This window comes from Heterodontus francisci, chromosome 29 (genome assembly GCF_036365525.1).
Source record: "Heterodontus francisci isolate sHetFra1 chromosome 29, sHetFra1.hap1, whole genome shotgun sequence".
NCBI classification, from domain to species: Eukaryota; Metazoa; Chordata; class Chondrichthyes; order Heterodontiformes; family Heterodontidae; genus Heterodontus; species Heterodontus francisci.
Window position 1 is genome coordinate 54,463,591 of NC_090399.1, and position 15,209 is coordinate 54,478,799.

Genomic DNA, 15,209 nt, shown 5'->3' on the forward strand with positions numbered 1-15,209 from the left:
TTGGCCTATCTCGCCCGCCCCAGGAGAATCCCTGGATGATGAGGAAGCGATGGGCCCTCTTCCCAGCCGCACCCCTCGCCACCCGTCGTGATACTCCGTGCTCCCCCGCCTCGGACCCTGCCTCGGGGGCTCACAAAATCCCAGCCGCTGTTTAAATTACTGGCTTATTAATATCCACAGTTACTCTTTTCTCAAATATCATGTCGTTTAAATGTTTAATATTTTCATTAGTTTCAGCACGACTATCTCAGGAGACTGACCTCACTCTCCATCACCCGGAAACCATGGATAATGAAGTGGAACTGGAGTCGACTGAATCCGACCCACAGATCAAAACGGAGCCTTTTCAGAGAGGGTCACAGGTCAGAACAAGTCCACATGACCCAGTGGACGGTAACAAAACCACAACTGTACAAGAACAGAGTTCAGTCCAAACAGACACTGCAATTCCTGCAAACAATGTTCCTGATGTTAAACGTAATCCAGACAACGATATTGTAGAATTCTTAACCGAACTGGGGTTAGAAAACAAGAAGTTGTCCCTGAGCGATGTCCTTGACATAAACACAGAAACACTTCAAAATAAATCACCCAATTCACCTCAGGATATTCCTGGATATTTTCTCCGTAATTTAATGATGGTCAATTCAGAGGCAAGAAACTTGAAATACAAACCAACTGACACACAAAATCAGTCAGAATCTGATGAGTTGGATTTTCTGTGTCAGGATGAAAACTGTGAAGGTTTATACCATCCCTTGGATATCATTGTGTCTATTTTCCTTTGTGCTGACCCATTCCTCCAGCAGGAGCTGATGTTGAAGATGTCTCTGTGCCAGTTTGCATTGCCTCTATTACTGCCTGTTGGTAACAAGGGCTGCACCTTCCTACTGTGGGCCCTGCGCTCCATCGTCAAGAAATGGCGCCCACTCTCACTCCGAGACAATGCAGGCTTTAAGGAAACAAACATGGTGACCGCCAGCATTCCGACCTTTTCCTTTATTAGACTCGGTTCCTGTTCCATCTCTAAATCTATGATTCTAAATGAAGTCCTCAGTCCCTCCCAGCAACATCACAACATCTTCATCCATCACCAAATGGAGTGTGGAAATCTACCTCGCAAGATTTCTGCTGGTCTTGTCGAGTTGTGCTGGTACCTGCCCAGTGGGAGTGAGGAACTGGATCTTTTCCCAGAACCAATAACTATATTAAACCTTCGAGGTGATGCTAAAGAGTTCCACACACAGCTTCAATTTCTGGTAAATGTCTCTTCAGCTGTTTTTATTTTTATTGATAATATTGACAGCAGTTTAAGCAAGAGGCTGAAGTCCCTCGGCCAGTCTCCAGCGAGTACATTCATAGTGCTTACTGGGAGCAGTGTGAGCGGTGAGACTAAAGAACACTTAAAGGACTTCATTAATTCCTCAGAGTTTAAAAAGAATCAAATCTTATCACGAGGAATGAGAAACAATGCAGAGTTTACTGAGACACTGCGATCCACAGTGAAAAAAACCCTGGAAATAACCCAACAACAGAAGACTGGTCAGGACACCAAGAGTTTGGAGGAACTGGCAGTAACTGCAAGCCACATAGGAATTGTAATAGATGAGGATGACAAGCTGTGTTCACAATGCAAAGCAAGTTCTGAAAACATTTATAATTCTATTAAAAGAGAGGCCATTAGTCAATACAAATCAGAATATATGTCTTTTCAGGGTTTCACTTGGCAACAGGTTTCCAAAATAGAAAAGCAACAATGTCGTCCAAAACAGGGAGATGAAAAGTCGATACAAACATATTGTAATGAACTTGAGGAAAAGAAGAGAAAACTGCGAAATGAGCAACGAGAGAAAGGTATATCAGCTGATATGAAAACATTCATTACAGCCCTGACAGACAGAAAGGAGAGGGAATATTTCCTGAAATGGATGAAATTCGGGTTAGATTCCAGATCGAGAGAGACTCTCTCTGTTTTACGTGAAGATTACAAATCTCTGTATCAGAAATCACAGGAAGAGGCAAAGAAGCAGAAAGACTCGACAACCAACAAGCGGTTACAGGAATTAGACCAACAGATAACTGCCAGCTCCCTCGGACTCGAACATTTCATGCGAGAAATCGGGCTGATCTATGAAACGTTGATAAACCAGAATAATTGTGATGAGGAAGAGAAATCCATTGTACAAAAGTTACCCCACATTGCTGCTGATCTGATGTTGGATGCGTTCCCTCTGGAGCTCATTGATGGAGATGTTTCCAACATCCCTTTACAGTGGATCACTGCTGTACTGGAGGCAGTTGAACAGAGGATTGGCAGAGAAACCTGTGTGTTTGTGCTGACAGTGCTGGGTGTGCAGAGTACAGGCAAGTCCACTCTTCTCAACACCATGTTTGGTTTACAGTTTGCTGTGAGCAGTGGTCGGTGTACTCGTGGGGCCTTCGTGCAGCTCATTAAGATTACAGGGGATCTGCAGACTGAGCTGGGCTGTGGGTACATCATGGTGATCGACACTGAGGGGCTGAAAGCACCAGAACTATCAAACATTGATAACAGCTATGAACATGACAATGAGCTCGCCACCCTGGTGATCGGGTTAAGTGATGTAACATTAGTAAATATAGCCATGGAAAACTCCACAGAGATGAAGGATGTGCTGCAGATAGCGGTCCATGCATTTATACGAATGAAAGACGTGGGGAAAAGGCCAGTTTGTTACTTTGTCCACCAGAATGTGAGTGATGTGTCTGCTCATGATCAGAATATCGCAGGCCGCAAACATCTGCTGGAACAGCTGGATGTGATGACACGAGCAGCGGCTAAAATGGAAAAACAAGATCGACAGTTCACCAAGTTCTCGGATGTGTTGGAGTACGATGCAAAGGAAAACAACTGGAATATCCCAGGCCTGTGGCACGGGAATCCTCCCATGGCAGCTGTTAATACCGGCTACAGTCACAAGGTGTTTGAGCTGAAAAAAAGGCTTTTTGAGAATCTGAAAGAGAAGAGAATTAAAGGGAGAACATCGACCATCTCTGAGTTTATCCAGTGGACTAAATCCCTGTGGAACGCAGTGAAATATGAAAATTTCATCTTCAGTTTCCGGAACAGTTTGGTAGCTGAAGCTTACAAGGATCTTTCTGTCGAATACACTGAGCTGGAGTGGGAACTGAGGAAAGAGATACATTCCTTCCTGGTAAGGGCACAGAACAGAATTTTTAATACCGAACTGGATCCAGAAAGTGTAGCTCAAAGTTTGAAGAGAGAACGGGTTGTATTTCTCAATGAAATGAAAGAAAAAGCTCTCCAGCAATTGAAGGCCTATTATTCCACCAGCAATAACTCAAACCTTGTTGAAAAATACAGGGAGGATTTTGTCTGCAGCTTGAACTCTCTGATCATTGAACGTGGAATGTATGTGGACAGGAAGTGTGATGAGGCAGTGCAGAGGAGGAGAGCTATGCAGGAACTGAATGATATTAAGGCCAAGTATCAGAGTCAGATTGAAGACCAGGTTAATAAACTTCTGAAACAGTATAGGCAGGAGAATAGGAAAATGAATGAAACACAACTGGAGAATGCATTTGAGAATATGTGGCAGAAAACAATTTCAACATTTAAATATTCTCCACCACAGAGAGCCGATATTATGAAGGACATGATATTGATTCTATACCAGAATATGTCAGTGGACAACAACCTCCTCAACCAGCAACTTAACAAGAAAACCCTGCGTGACCTGAGTGTTGAAAATCTCCAAGTTATTCAAGATTATCTGTGCCTAACACATTCATATATTCCTAATGTACTCACAAACCGAAAAGAAAAAGTAATTGAAAGAGCCCAGCAGCTGGTAGATCAGTGGGCGAGAGAGTGTAAACAGTTTGTGAAGCAGACCGCAGACCGGGAGCAGGATTATGATTCTAACCATTACAGAGAACTCCTGAAAGTAATAGATGATAAAATCCAGAAACACCAGGACCAGACATTCACTTTTAAGAAATGTTTCAGTGCAGATTTTAAGCTTCACATTTGTGGATTTGCAGTTATAAAATATGAAAAAATGCACACAAGGTTCAGGAAGAGAAATGATCCCCTGGAACAGTTAGACAAGGAGAAAGCTGCCTACTGTCAAAGCTTTAAGGATATTTACCAGGAGAAAGATCAAACCAAACAGAGAGCAGAACTGTTCTGTAAAAATTGCCTGATCCCGGCCATAATCCAAGCTGTTGATAATAAACTGGGATTGGAGATTGTGCAGCACATGAGATACCACTGCAAAGGTGGAAAATTCTTATACCGGAAAAACTTCCAAGTGGCTCTGATGCTCCAATTGAAGGAGGTAGACAGTTTTGCTGGGTATTACCATTATTTACTAGACACTGTGTCAATGGAAAAAGATTGGCTTGAGGAACAAGTTATACAACACTGTGCAGCCACACATGATAAACAAGTTCCTCTGCTGTGCTCTCTCGCACTGGATATTCTGCAGGGGATTATCAGTCGGGTGAGGGAAGCTCTCAAGGATATAACACCTCCAGATAATGAGAATTCAGTGGTCGGTTTTATTCAGGCAGTTAAAGAGAAACTGGGTGATGAGATACAGATTCCACAGGAGACATTGGGAACAGTTACTTTTCAGTCTGATAAAATTAACCCACAGAACTTTAAACAAGAAATTGAAAGTTTTATCAGTAAAAATGATCTGACTGAAAGGGTTAATGATTGGGGTAAGGATATTGCTGGGAAAATCACTGCTCTCCCCACAGATCCATCCAGTGAATTGTACACAATGTTAGGTGGCTGTGGGGAGCAATGTCCCTTCTGTGGTGTCCTGTGTGACTGTACAAACAGGGAGCACTCACAGCACAGTGCTGAATATCACCGGAGCCAAGGGCTCAGTGGATGCAAAAACATTAATACTGAGGAACTAATATCAGAGAATTGTACAATTCTGATTGCTGGTGATGATTGTTTCAAGAATAAAGACACTGACGGAAAATGGATTCCTTACAAGAACTACAGAACTGTCAATGACAAGTACAGTTGCTGGAATATTCCTGCCGATACCAGCATCGAAACATCAGCCTATTGGAAATGGGTTTTGTCCAAATACAACGAACAGTTCGCTAAAACACACTCAGCAAAACCAGCAAGTGACATTTCCAGTTGGAAGATATCCTGGGCTAACGTTAAAACAGACATTGAAGATAAATACAATGTGAAGATTGACGAGTTCCACTAACTTGTTATCTTCAAAGACAGATAACCTGAGAAACTCCTTTTCTAAATATCACCAGATGCAATAATCCTGAATTTAAATGGCCTGAGGTGAGAAACAGCAATTAGACTGCTAAAGGGGTGAGAAAGATCAGACACAAACTCTTTTAAATCAAAGGAATTTACAACTCTTGGGTGCAGCAAGTTAGGATGTCATTTTGTAAATACTGCAAACATCATAAATAATGAACAATTTGGGGCGAAAACTAATAGGAAGAATACACAGGAATGTTTTCTTCTTCTTTGGCCTCCTTGTCTCGAGAGACAATGGGTAAGCGCCTGGAGGTGGTCAGTGGTTTGTGGAGCAGCGCCTGGAGTGGCTATAAAGGCCAATTCTAGAGTGACAGACTCTTCCACGGGTGCTACAGATAAAATTGGTTGTCGGGGCTGTCACACAGTTGGCTCTCTCCTTGCGCTTCTGTCTTTTTTCCTGCCAACTGCTAAGTATCTTCAACTTGCCACTCGTTAGCCCTGCCTTTATGGTTGCCCGCCAGCTCTGGCGATCACTGGCAACTGACTCCCACGACTTGTGATCAATGTCACAGGACTTCATGTCTCATTTGCAGACGTCTTTAAAGCGGAGCCATGGATGGCCGGTGGGTCTGATACCAGTGACTGGCTCGCTGTTCAATGTGTCCTTGGGGATCCTGCCATCTTCCATGCGGTTCACATGGCCAAGCCATCTCAAACGCCGCTGGCTTAGTAGGGTGTATATGCTGGGGATGTTGGCTGCCTCGAGGACTTCTGTGTTGGAGATACGGTCCTGCCACCTGATGCCAAGGATTTTCCGGAGGCAGCGAAGATGGAATGAATTGAGACGTCGCTGTTGGCTGACGTACGTTGTCCAGGCCTCACTGCCATAGAGCAAGGTACTGAGGACACAGGCTTGATACACTTGGACTTTTGTGTTCCGTGTCAGTGCGCCATTTTCCCACACTCTCTTGGCCAGTCTGGACATAGCAGTGGAAGCCTTTCCCATGCACTTGTTTAATTCTGCATCAAGAGACAGGTTACAGGTGATAGTTGAGCCTAGGTAGGTGAACTTTTGAACCACTTCCAGAGCGTGGTCGCCAATATTGATGGATGGGGCATTTCTGACATCCTGTCCCATGATGTTCGTTTTCTTGAGGCTGATGGTTAGGCCAAATTCATTGCAGGCAGCCGCAATCCTGTCGATGAGTCTCTGCTGACACTCTTCAGTGTGAGATGTTAATGCAGCATCGTCAGCAAAGAGGAGTTCCCTGATGAGGACTTTCCGTACTTTGGTCTTTGCTTTTAGACGGGCAAGGTTGAACAACCTGCCACCTGATCTTGTGTGGAGGAAAATTCCTTCTTCTGAAGACTTGAATGCATGTGAGAGCAGCAGGGAGAAGAAGATCCCAAACAGTGTAGGTGCGAGAACACAGCCCTGTTTCACGCCACTCAGGATAGGAAAGGGGTCTGATGAGGCGCCGCTATGCTGAATTGTGCCTTTCATGTTGTCATGGAATGAGGTGATGATACTTAGTAGTTTTGGTGGACATCCGATCTTTTCTAGTAGTCTGAAGAGACCACATCTGCTGACGAGGTGAAAGGCTTTGGTGAGATCAATGAAAGCAACGTAGAGGGGCATCTGTTGTTCACGGCATTTCTCCTGTAGCTGGTGAAGGGAGAACAGCATGTCAACGGTCGATCTCTCTGCTCGAGAGGGTAGACATGCTCAGCCAGTTTATAGAGTCTGTTTAAAGCGACACGAGCGAAGACTTTCTCCACTATGCTGAGCAGGGAGATTCCACGGTAGTTGTTGCAGTCACCGCGGTCACCTTTGTTTTTATAGAGCGTGATGATATTGGCATTGTGCATGTCCTGTGGTATTGCTCCCTCATCCCAACACAGGCAAAGCAGTTCATGCAGTGCTGAAAGTATAGCAGGCTTAGCACTCTTGATGATTTCAGGGGTAATGCCGTCCTTCCCAGGGGCTTTTCCGCTGGCTCGAGAATCAATGGCATCACTGAGTTCCGATTTTGTTGGCTGTACGTCCAGCTCATCCATGACTGGCAGGGGCTGGGCTGCATTGAGGGCGGTCTCAGTGACAACATTCTTCCTGGAGGACAGTTCTAGGTAGTGTTCCACCCAGCGGTCCATTTGCTTGTGTTGGTCAGTGATTTTGTCCCCTGATTTAGATTTGAGTGGGGGGGCGATCTTCTTGACGGTTGGCCCAAAAGCTCTCTTAATGCCATCATACATCCCTCTGATGTTTCCGGTGTCTGAGGCCAGCTGAATATGACTGCATAGGTGTTGCCAGTAGTCATTTGCGCAGCACCTGGCTGTTCTTTGTGCAGTGCTTCTGGCAGCTTTAAGGGCTACGGATGTTAACTCGTTGGGGCTTTCTTGTAGTTCAGCAGTGCAATGCGCTTAGCGGCTATGACAGGTTCCAGCTCTTCAATGTGAGATTGAAACCAGTCTGCATTCCGCTTCACACAATTGCAATAGGTGGTCATTGCTGAGTCGTAGATGGAGAAAATTAATGGGAAGAATACACAGGAATAGTAGTCGGCCATTCAGTGTTTTCCACCAATCAATTAGATTACGGTTGATCTTTACCTCAGCTACATTTCCACGCCTTTGCTCCATATCCCTCAATCCCCATATCCAACCAAACTCGACCGATCTCAGTCTTTTTAAATAGGCTCACCAGGCAGCTCCTGTGATACTCCATAGAAACGAGCAGGAGAAGGGAATCTGAGGAAGTTCTCCTCACAACAGGAGTATTTTCCAATGTCATCATTTTTGGGTTTATGGGAACCGGTCCATGAGTAAACCGGAAAATAGCAACCTGCACTGCTCTGTATGAGGACCTGAGTTCCTGGGAAGTTTAATGGAGTATAGATCCACTGTGTTAGTGAAAGGAGAGCTGGGAAATGGCAGTCTGAGGGAAATAACAGTGAGGGTATCTTCAACCAAGTACAAGACGTAGAGCGAATGTTTCATTATAACTATCATATCCTGACATGTCCAAGATCTGTTACTTAATACATTCTGATGCGGTATTACTGCTTGAAATGCAAATACAAACTTGCACTTCAGAACTGCATCTCAATTGATAACGCATTGGGACTGACTTTCACTTCTGAGTGCATGGAACAGATGGTGTTCCACTTACCTTTATTTTGTCAGCTGCTTATACCCTTGCTGTATTCTCCAAGAGGAGAGCTACAAGGATGATTCCCAGGGCAAACAACCTCAGCTACATAGATAGGCTCAAGGAGCTTGGCCTGTTTACTTTAGAGCAGCTTGGTGATGACCTGATCGAGGTCTACAAAATAATTAGAGGGCTGGATCATACCTACCCATGCTGCTTTACAAACCCTCCCTCCTTCAGGGAGCACCCAACCCACAGGGTTCTGCCAGTCATACCTGCTCCCGCTCCGGAACCTATCCTGGGGGCTCTGCCAGCTATACCTGCTCCTTCTCTGATAACCGGCCCGCGGGGCTCTGCTGGTGCCGAGATCAGCCGGTCTTACTTCATGGGCTGCATCCGGATCCTTGTTTGACACCCAAAGTTCACCTGCCGGAGCCTCAATCACAGCAGCCCCTTCACCATCTGATGTGAATGTCAGCCCCATGTGGGCTGCATATTCCTTGGAGCCACTCCTGCTCTGCTGCTCTAACTTTGCCAGAAACCCTTCCCTTTCTGCTAGGTTATGGCGTGGGAGCGGGAGCGACCCTGAGGAATTTTCCAGCTGACCGTATTGATTTTACCGAGTTTCACTAACAGTGAACTTAATGCTGTAATACAGAGAGGTTAAACATTAAATTAACATTTGTACTAGGCTATTCCTATCATTATATCTTATCATTTAATGGTTTCAGATGTTTTCTTCAAATAATGAAATAGCGGGTTACAAATTATGTTGCTTGTGTTCAATTATTGGACAATATATGATTCCTGGGAATGTTATTCTGTTTCCAAAATTTTAAAACTATAATGTAAAACAATACCAAGACTTTATTCTGAAATTTTTATTGTAATCGCTTGGACTTTTAATTCCACAATTTAATAGAATTTTCTATAAGTTTGCAAGAAGTGTTTCTCTATTCCATTATTCAACTGTACTTTATCAAGTGATTTGCTTTGAAACCATATAAACTTTAATCAGTTATCACCTGCTTGTCAATAAAACAAATGAATTAATCCAGCTCAGCGTCATCATTAATAACAATTAAATACCTGGACAAAGCTTTGTATCTAACAACCATTATCAACGTCCAGGAGGTTGCCATTGGCCAGGAACTGAACTGGACCAGCCACATAAATACTGTGGCTACAAGAGCATGTCAGAGGAATTCTGCAGTGAGTAACCCACCTCCTGTCTCCCCAATGCTTGTCCATCATCTGCAAGGTACAAATCAGGGTTTTGATGAAATACTCTCCGCTTGCCTGGATGAGTGCAGCTCCAACAACACTCAGGAAGCTCAACACCATCCAGGACAAAGTGGCCCGCTTGATTGGCACCCCATCCACCACCTTCATCATTCACTCCCTCCACCAACAACACACAGTGGCATCAGTGTGCACCATCTACAAGATGCACTGCAGTAAATCACCAAGCCTCCTTCGACAGCACCTTCCAAACCCGCGACCTCTAACACTAGAAGGACAAGGGCAGCAGATGCATAGGAACATCACCACCTGCAAGTTCCCCTCCAAGCTACATACCAACCTGACTTGGAACTATATCACTGTTCCTTCACTGTCAAAATCCTGGCATTCCCTTCTTCACAGCACTGTGGGCGTATCCAGACCACATGGACTGCAGCGGTTCAAGAAGGCAACTCATCGCCGTCTTCTCAAGGGCAATTAGAGATGGGCAACAAATGCTGGCTTTGCCAGTGACACCCACATCCTATGAAACAAATAAATAAAAAGAGAATAAGTGACTGGAGGATGTGTGCTGTTTCAGACAGATGGGAATATGGTGTGGGTGTCTTCTATTTTTCACCTCCCAACTGACTGCAGGTAGCGTTTTTAAAAACAAAGTAATTCATGACAACGCTACTTCATCGGAGAACGTCATCAGGATGCGCCGCGGTGCGCACATGCGCACACGGTCTCATGCCCCCTGCGCATGTTTCATCTCTGTGATTTTTTGAGCAGCGCCATCTTTCGTCCTGGCAGCTGCAACAGTCGCAGGCTGTGACGTTTTCGTGGCACATGCTGTAACTGCACATGTGCCAAAACAGCGCCACCTACCGATCGCGTTGTCAACAATTGCGGTCTTTAAAAAATGATGTTTAGGTCCCTGAGTGTTTTTAGGGTCAAATAAACAGACAAATGACAGGTTTACTCGTGGGTTAAAACAGAAAGATGAATATTTATTAAACACAATCACCAAATATGTCTGCAACTTCACCCACTCATGCATTCACACAAACACACATATACAAGAAAAGATAGTGAGTAGAAAGAGAGGACCATGCAATTAAAGTTTGATTGCTGTACAAGAATTTGTTGTTTAAAACTTTCAGAATTATTCCAGGAGGAAATTTTATAAGTGTTGTAAGCATGGTGTTTTGTCTTGGAATTGATGAAATGTCACAGACTCCCTTAGTTAAAACTCAATCTGAAGTTGGGTTTGGAAGTCCCAGTTCAATTTCACAGATGGGGAGTTTTTTCGGTCACCTTTGTGGTCTCTGCCTCTGTTGTTTAGATAGTTTAAAGCTGTTTTGCAGGCCGGGTCTGTTCCTAAGCTGGATTGACCTCACAGCTTCTCTCAGTGGAGTTGGCTTTCTGACTTCTGTTTTCTTCTGTCTGTTCCTGAGAGAAATACCTTCCTTCAAGGTAAAAACTTCATAGGTTTCGGTTTTAATCAAGTGACTCCAAACATACACGCCCTCCCACCCGGGGTGTTGATACAATCTTCCAGGATGGGAATTATTGACACAATAATGGCCTCTGAAGTGGTCCATTTCGATATCATGGTTTTATTTCACATCTATTATCTTGGCCCTGGCTTTGGAGTCAGTCTGTCTGCAAAAATCTTTGTTAGCTCCATTCCTGCAGATAAAGGTCATTAGTATGGAATGGACTGTTTTTCCAATTCAATGGGCTAACCCCAAAGCAATTCCAGACATTAAGAATGGGGGGAAGGGGAAGGGGGGTGGAGGGGAGGGGGGCTGGGGGGAGGAGGGGGAGGGGGATGGGGAGGAGGGAGGGGGATGGGGAGGAGGAGGAGGGGGATGGGGAGGAGAGGAGAGGAGGGGGGGAGGGGGTGGGGGGTTAGGGGTGGGAGGGGGAGAAGGGGGGGAGGACGGGGTGGGTGGGAAGTAGAGAGGGGAGGGGGTTGGGGAGAGAAGGGGGATGGGGGAGGTAGGGGGTGGGAGGTAGAGAGAGGGAGGGGGAGGGGGAGAGGTAGAGGGGGATCGGGGGAGACGGGTGTGGGGGTGTAGTGGGAGGAAGTTAAATTCAGAAGTTCCTGAAGAGAGGGATGCAAAAGGCAGGGACCAGACAGCTGCAATGCCTGAAGTACAGTTGAGAAATAGGGGAGAAAGCGGCTGGATGGGGGATCTGCAGCTGGTGGGAACGGCTGGATGGAGAGGGCCAGAAGCGAGAGGCCGTAGAGAGCCGCGAGGAGCGAGCGGCCGAAGACCTTGGTGTCGCCGGGTGCGGGGATTGGCCGGTGTGTCTTTTGCCGTTGCAAGTTTATGGCGCATGGGCAGAAAAACGCACTCCTCCCCCCCCCCCCCCCCGCTGCTGTCTCCGGCTGCACCGCTTCCCTCTGTCACCAGCCAGTTTGCTCACCCACTCGCCGCCCGTTCCGCTCCCCCCTCACCCACCCAGCACCACTCCCCGACCCCGCTCGTTCGCCCCTCCCCGCCCCCGCTCCCCCTCCCCCTCCCCGGCCCCGCTCATTTGCTCTCTCACTCCGCCATTGTGTGCTGCCATGTGTTTGTTAGGTTGCCTCCGTGTGATTATTTGGGCAGCGCCATCTTTAGCCCTGGCAGCTGCCTAAAGTCGCAGACTGTGACGTTTTAGTGGCACATGCTGCATTTGCGCATGTGCCACAGCAGCGCCACCTCGCGGTAGCCTTGTCAGCAAATGCAGCCTTCCCCTCACTATTTGGGCAGAACTAAACTTTTTACTGGTACTTCCATACCTTCTGTTTTTAACTGTACACGTTCACTTCGGATTGCCTCCACTCTTTCCCCCTTCTACCCCTTGTATTAGTATGGTCTGTTTAGTCGTGGGTATTTCCTCCTTTGTAAGAGAGATGGATGCCCCTGTGTCTATTAACATTCTGCAATGCCGGTTCCCCAACACCGCGTTAATAAACATCCTCCGATCCCTGTCTCTCCAGCTCCCGGGGGGCCCGATGCTCCCTATTTCAGCTGTAAGAGTTTCTGTAAGTTTGACAGATCCTGTTTGCTGGCGACCCTCACTGCCTTCCTTGTCCCCTTGTTGTTTGGGCCCCATTCCCTCTTGACCATTCCCCAATCCTGTGGCCAGATTTTTCTGATAGTCTTCGCCTAAGCCTTCTTTAACCATATTTAAGAATACTAAATCACCCTCGGTGGGAAATCTTGTCCCGCTATGATCTTTATAGTCTTCCCATTTTCTTTTCCTGAACTCAAATGGTGACTCCCCTTCTGTCTGTGCTATTCCCATTATAATTCCCCAATTTGGTCTCACCTCCCCCAATGCCTCACCTCTTTGATATCTGTGATTTCCAATCGTCCGGTCTTGGGTTCCCGTTACTCTGTACCTCGGGTCAAATCTATTCCCTCTCCCACCCGTGGTGATACGTTATCCCACGTCCGTCGGTCTATTTTTGATTTTACCAGGACATGGCAATCTCCTGGGGTCAGGGCGTGGGTTTCCCTTAACTCGTCTACCTTTAACCAGAAGTCTGTGTTCCCACTGCTTCTCTTGGGAGTGGGTAGTTCTTTCAGTAACATATGCCTCTCAGTGGTGGTAAACCGTGTTACTACTGTATCTTTAGCTGTTTGCCAGGGGTTCCGGCTACTCTTACCTATTGTTTGATGCGGGGCCATTCGTACCGGGTTTGGTCAAGCAGTGGACCCGTGGTACGGGGGCAGTCTGTCCCCTTTTTCCCCATCGTCCCATTTGGCTGTATTTACGCTTCCTGGAAGGAATTGATCTACCGCCACAATTGGGGCTGAAGGTGGGTTGTTCATCCGTTTTGCTTTTGGATAATTTTTACTTGCTGTTAGTACTGGCTTAAGATGAGTATCATAGCCTTTTTCAGTCTTATCACTTGTTTGCGCCTTCCACCACTCCTTAGAGCGTTGTGGCAAATCGCTGGGCTGCCAGCCTTGTTTTTTTCATTTACTGCCCTGATCGAGGTATACAAGATTATGAAGGGCATGGACAGGGTGGATAGGGAGCAGCTGTTCCCCTCAGTTGAAGGGTCAGTTACAAGGGGTCACAAGATTAAGGTGAGGGGCGGGAGGTTTAAGGGGGATTTGAGGAAGAACTTTTTTACCCAGAGGGTAGTGACAATCTGGAATGCACTGCCTGGGAGGGTGGTAGAGGCGGGTTGCCTCACATCCTTTAAAAGGTATCTGGATGAGCACTTGGCACGTCATAACATTCAAGGCTATGGGCCAAGTGCTGGCAAATGGGATTTGGTAGACCGGTCAGGTGTCTTTAATGCATCGGTGCAGACTCGTTGGGCCGAAGGGCCTCTTCAGCACTGTATTATTCTGTGATACTGATCAGTTTCCTAAATTTTTGGGCAATGTCTCTTCACCTCCCCGCTCCGCCACAAACTCAAGGTCCGTTTTCTCGGCCGTCGCCATTCTGAGCGCACTCTCCCTTCAATCCAGGATTCAGTCGTCCCCCGGGACACACTCGTCCCAACTTACCCGTGCACTCGGGGATGCAGTCGTCCCCCGGAATCCTAGTCCCCCCGCCGCCCCCTCCACCTGAGTCTCAGGTCTAATGTTCGGACCCACCCTGTGGACCTCCGTTCTAGTCTGATGCAAACAACAGGAGAGTCTTCTTTCAAATGAAACAACACTCACCACATCATGTTTTTGCCTTCACAGAGGGCCAGGTGGATCCTGCCGACTATGCCACTGAAAGGGAGTTCAGTCACCCTCCGATTCCGCCATAGACCACATGAGACTCAAGCTCTTTGTTCAGCGGTTTATTGCAAGCATATGCAAGGGAGACCGTACCCATACAAGATGGTGTACCAACTCCCCCAGTGGTTACTAAACATCATTCTTATACCATTTTACAGATAACAGTTCGTTTGCATTTACCAATCAATCGGTTACACTCTCTTATTTCTATCTAATTGTGTCTCCTTGTACATAGCTAGGTTACCCTATTACATTCTAAGCAGGTATAGATTATACTATCCAATCATTAGCAAGACACGAACACATGAAACTTAGAGAGTTGTCACTCCTGACAGCATCAAGCCTTCTTTGTTCAACCGAAGGCATGTATACATAAAACATAGTTGACCCTTATCTCCTGAGACATCAAGCCTCCTCCTTTGATCACCCTCAGGCATGTACACATGGAACATACTTGCCCCTTACCTGGTTCAAATCATCCTAACATCTGGTGGTTCACCGGGCCTTCTCCTTTGTTCACTGTCCTAGTCCTTTTTCTCCCCCTACATCCATGTACCAGTGATAGGGTTTTGGATGGTAACTTGCTGACCAATAGCTAATTTAGGAAGTTCACTCCCAGCATGACTGTCATGCAGTTTTTTCATTTTCCTGCGTTGTTCCAGAAGAACACCTCTAACCTCCGCATAAACAGATCGGTGGAAACTGGGAAGATCCGTACGAACCTGACATCCAACCATGAGTTCAGCTGAAGACGCAAGTGTAGAACTTAGTGGAGTTGAACGAAGGTGGAGCATGTTAATGTTCAGATCCTGACCCGTCTGCTGGCACTTGACGATCAATGACT

The 15,209-nt window shown here is 46.3% G+C and overlaps 1 protein-coding gene across 2 annotated transcripts in view; it reads left to right on the forward strand.

The window, feature by feature from the left end:
* The window catches only part of LOC137346305 (interferon-induced very large GTPase 1-like), a 60,355-nt gene extending 50,727 nt beyond the window's left edge, over window positions 1–9,628 (forward strand). For both annotated transcript variants that reach the window (XM_068009790.1, XM_068009789.1), the window contains exon 4: window positions 232–9,628. In XM_068009790.1, coding sequence (XP_067865891.1) covers window positions 232–5,243 — 5,012 coding nt within the window. In that variant the 3' untranslated portion in view covers window positions 5,244–9,628. The remainder of the gene's footprint in view (window positions 1–231) is intronic.
* The last annotated feature ends 5,581 nt before the right edge of the window (window positions 9,629–15,209 follow it).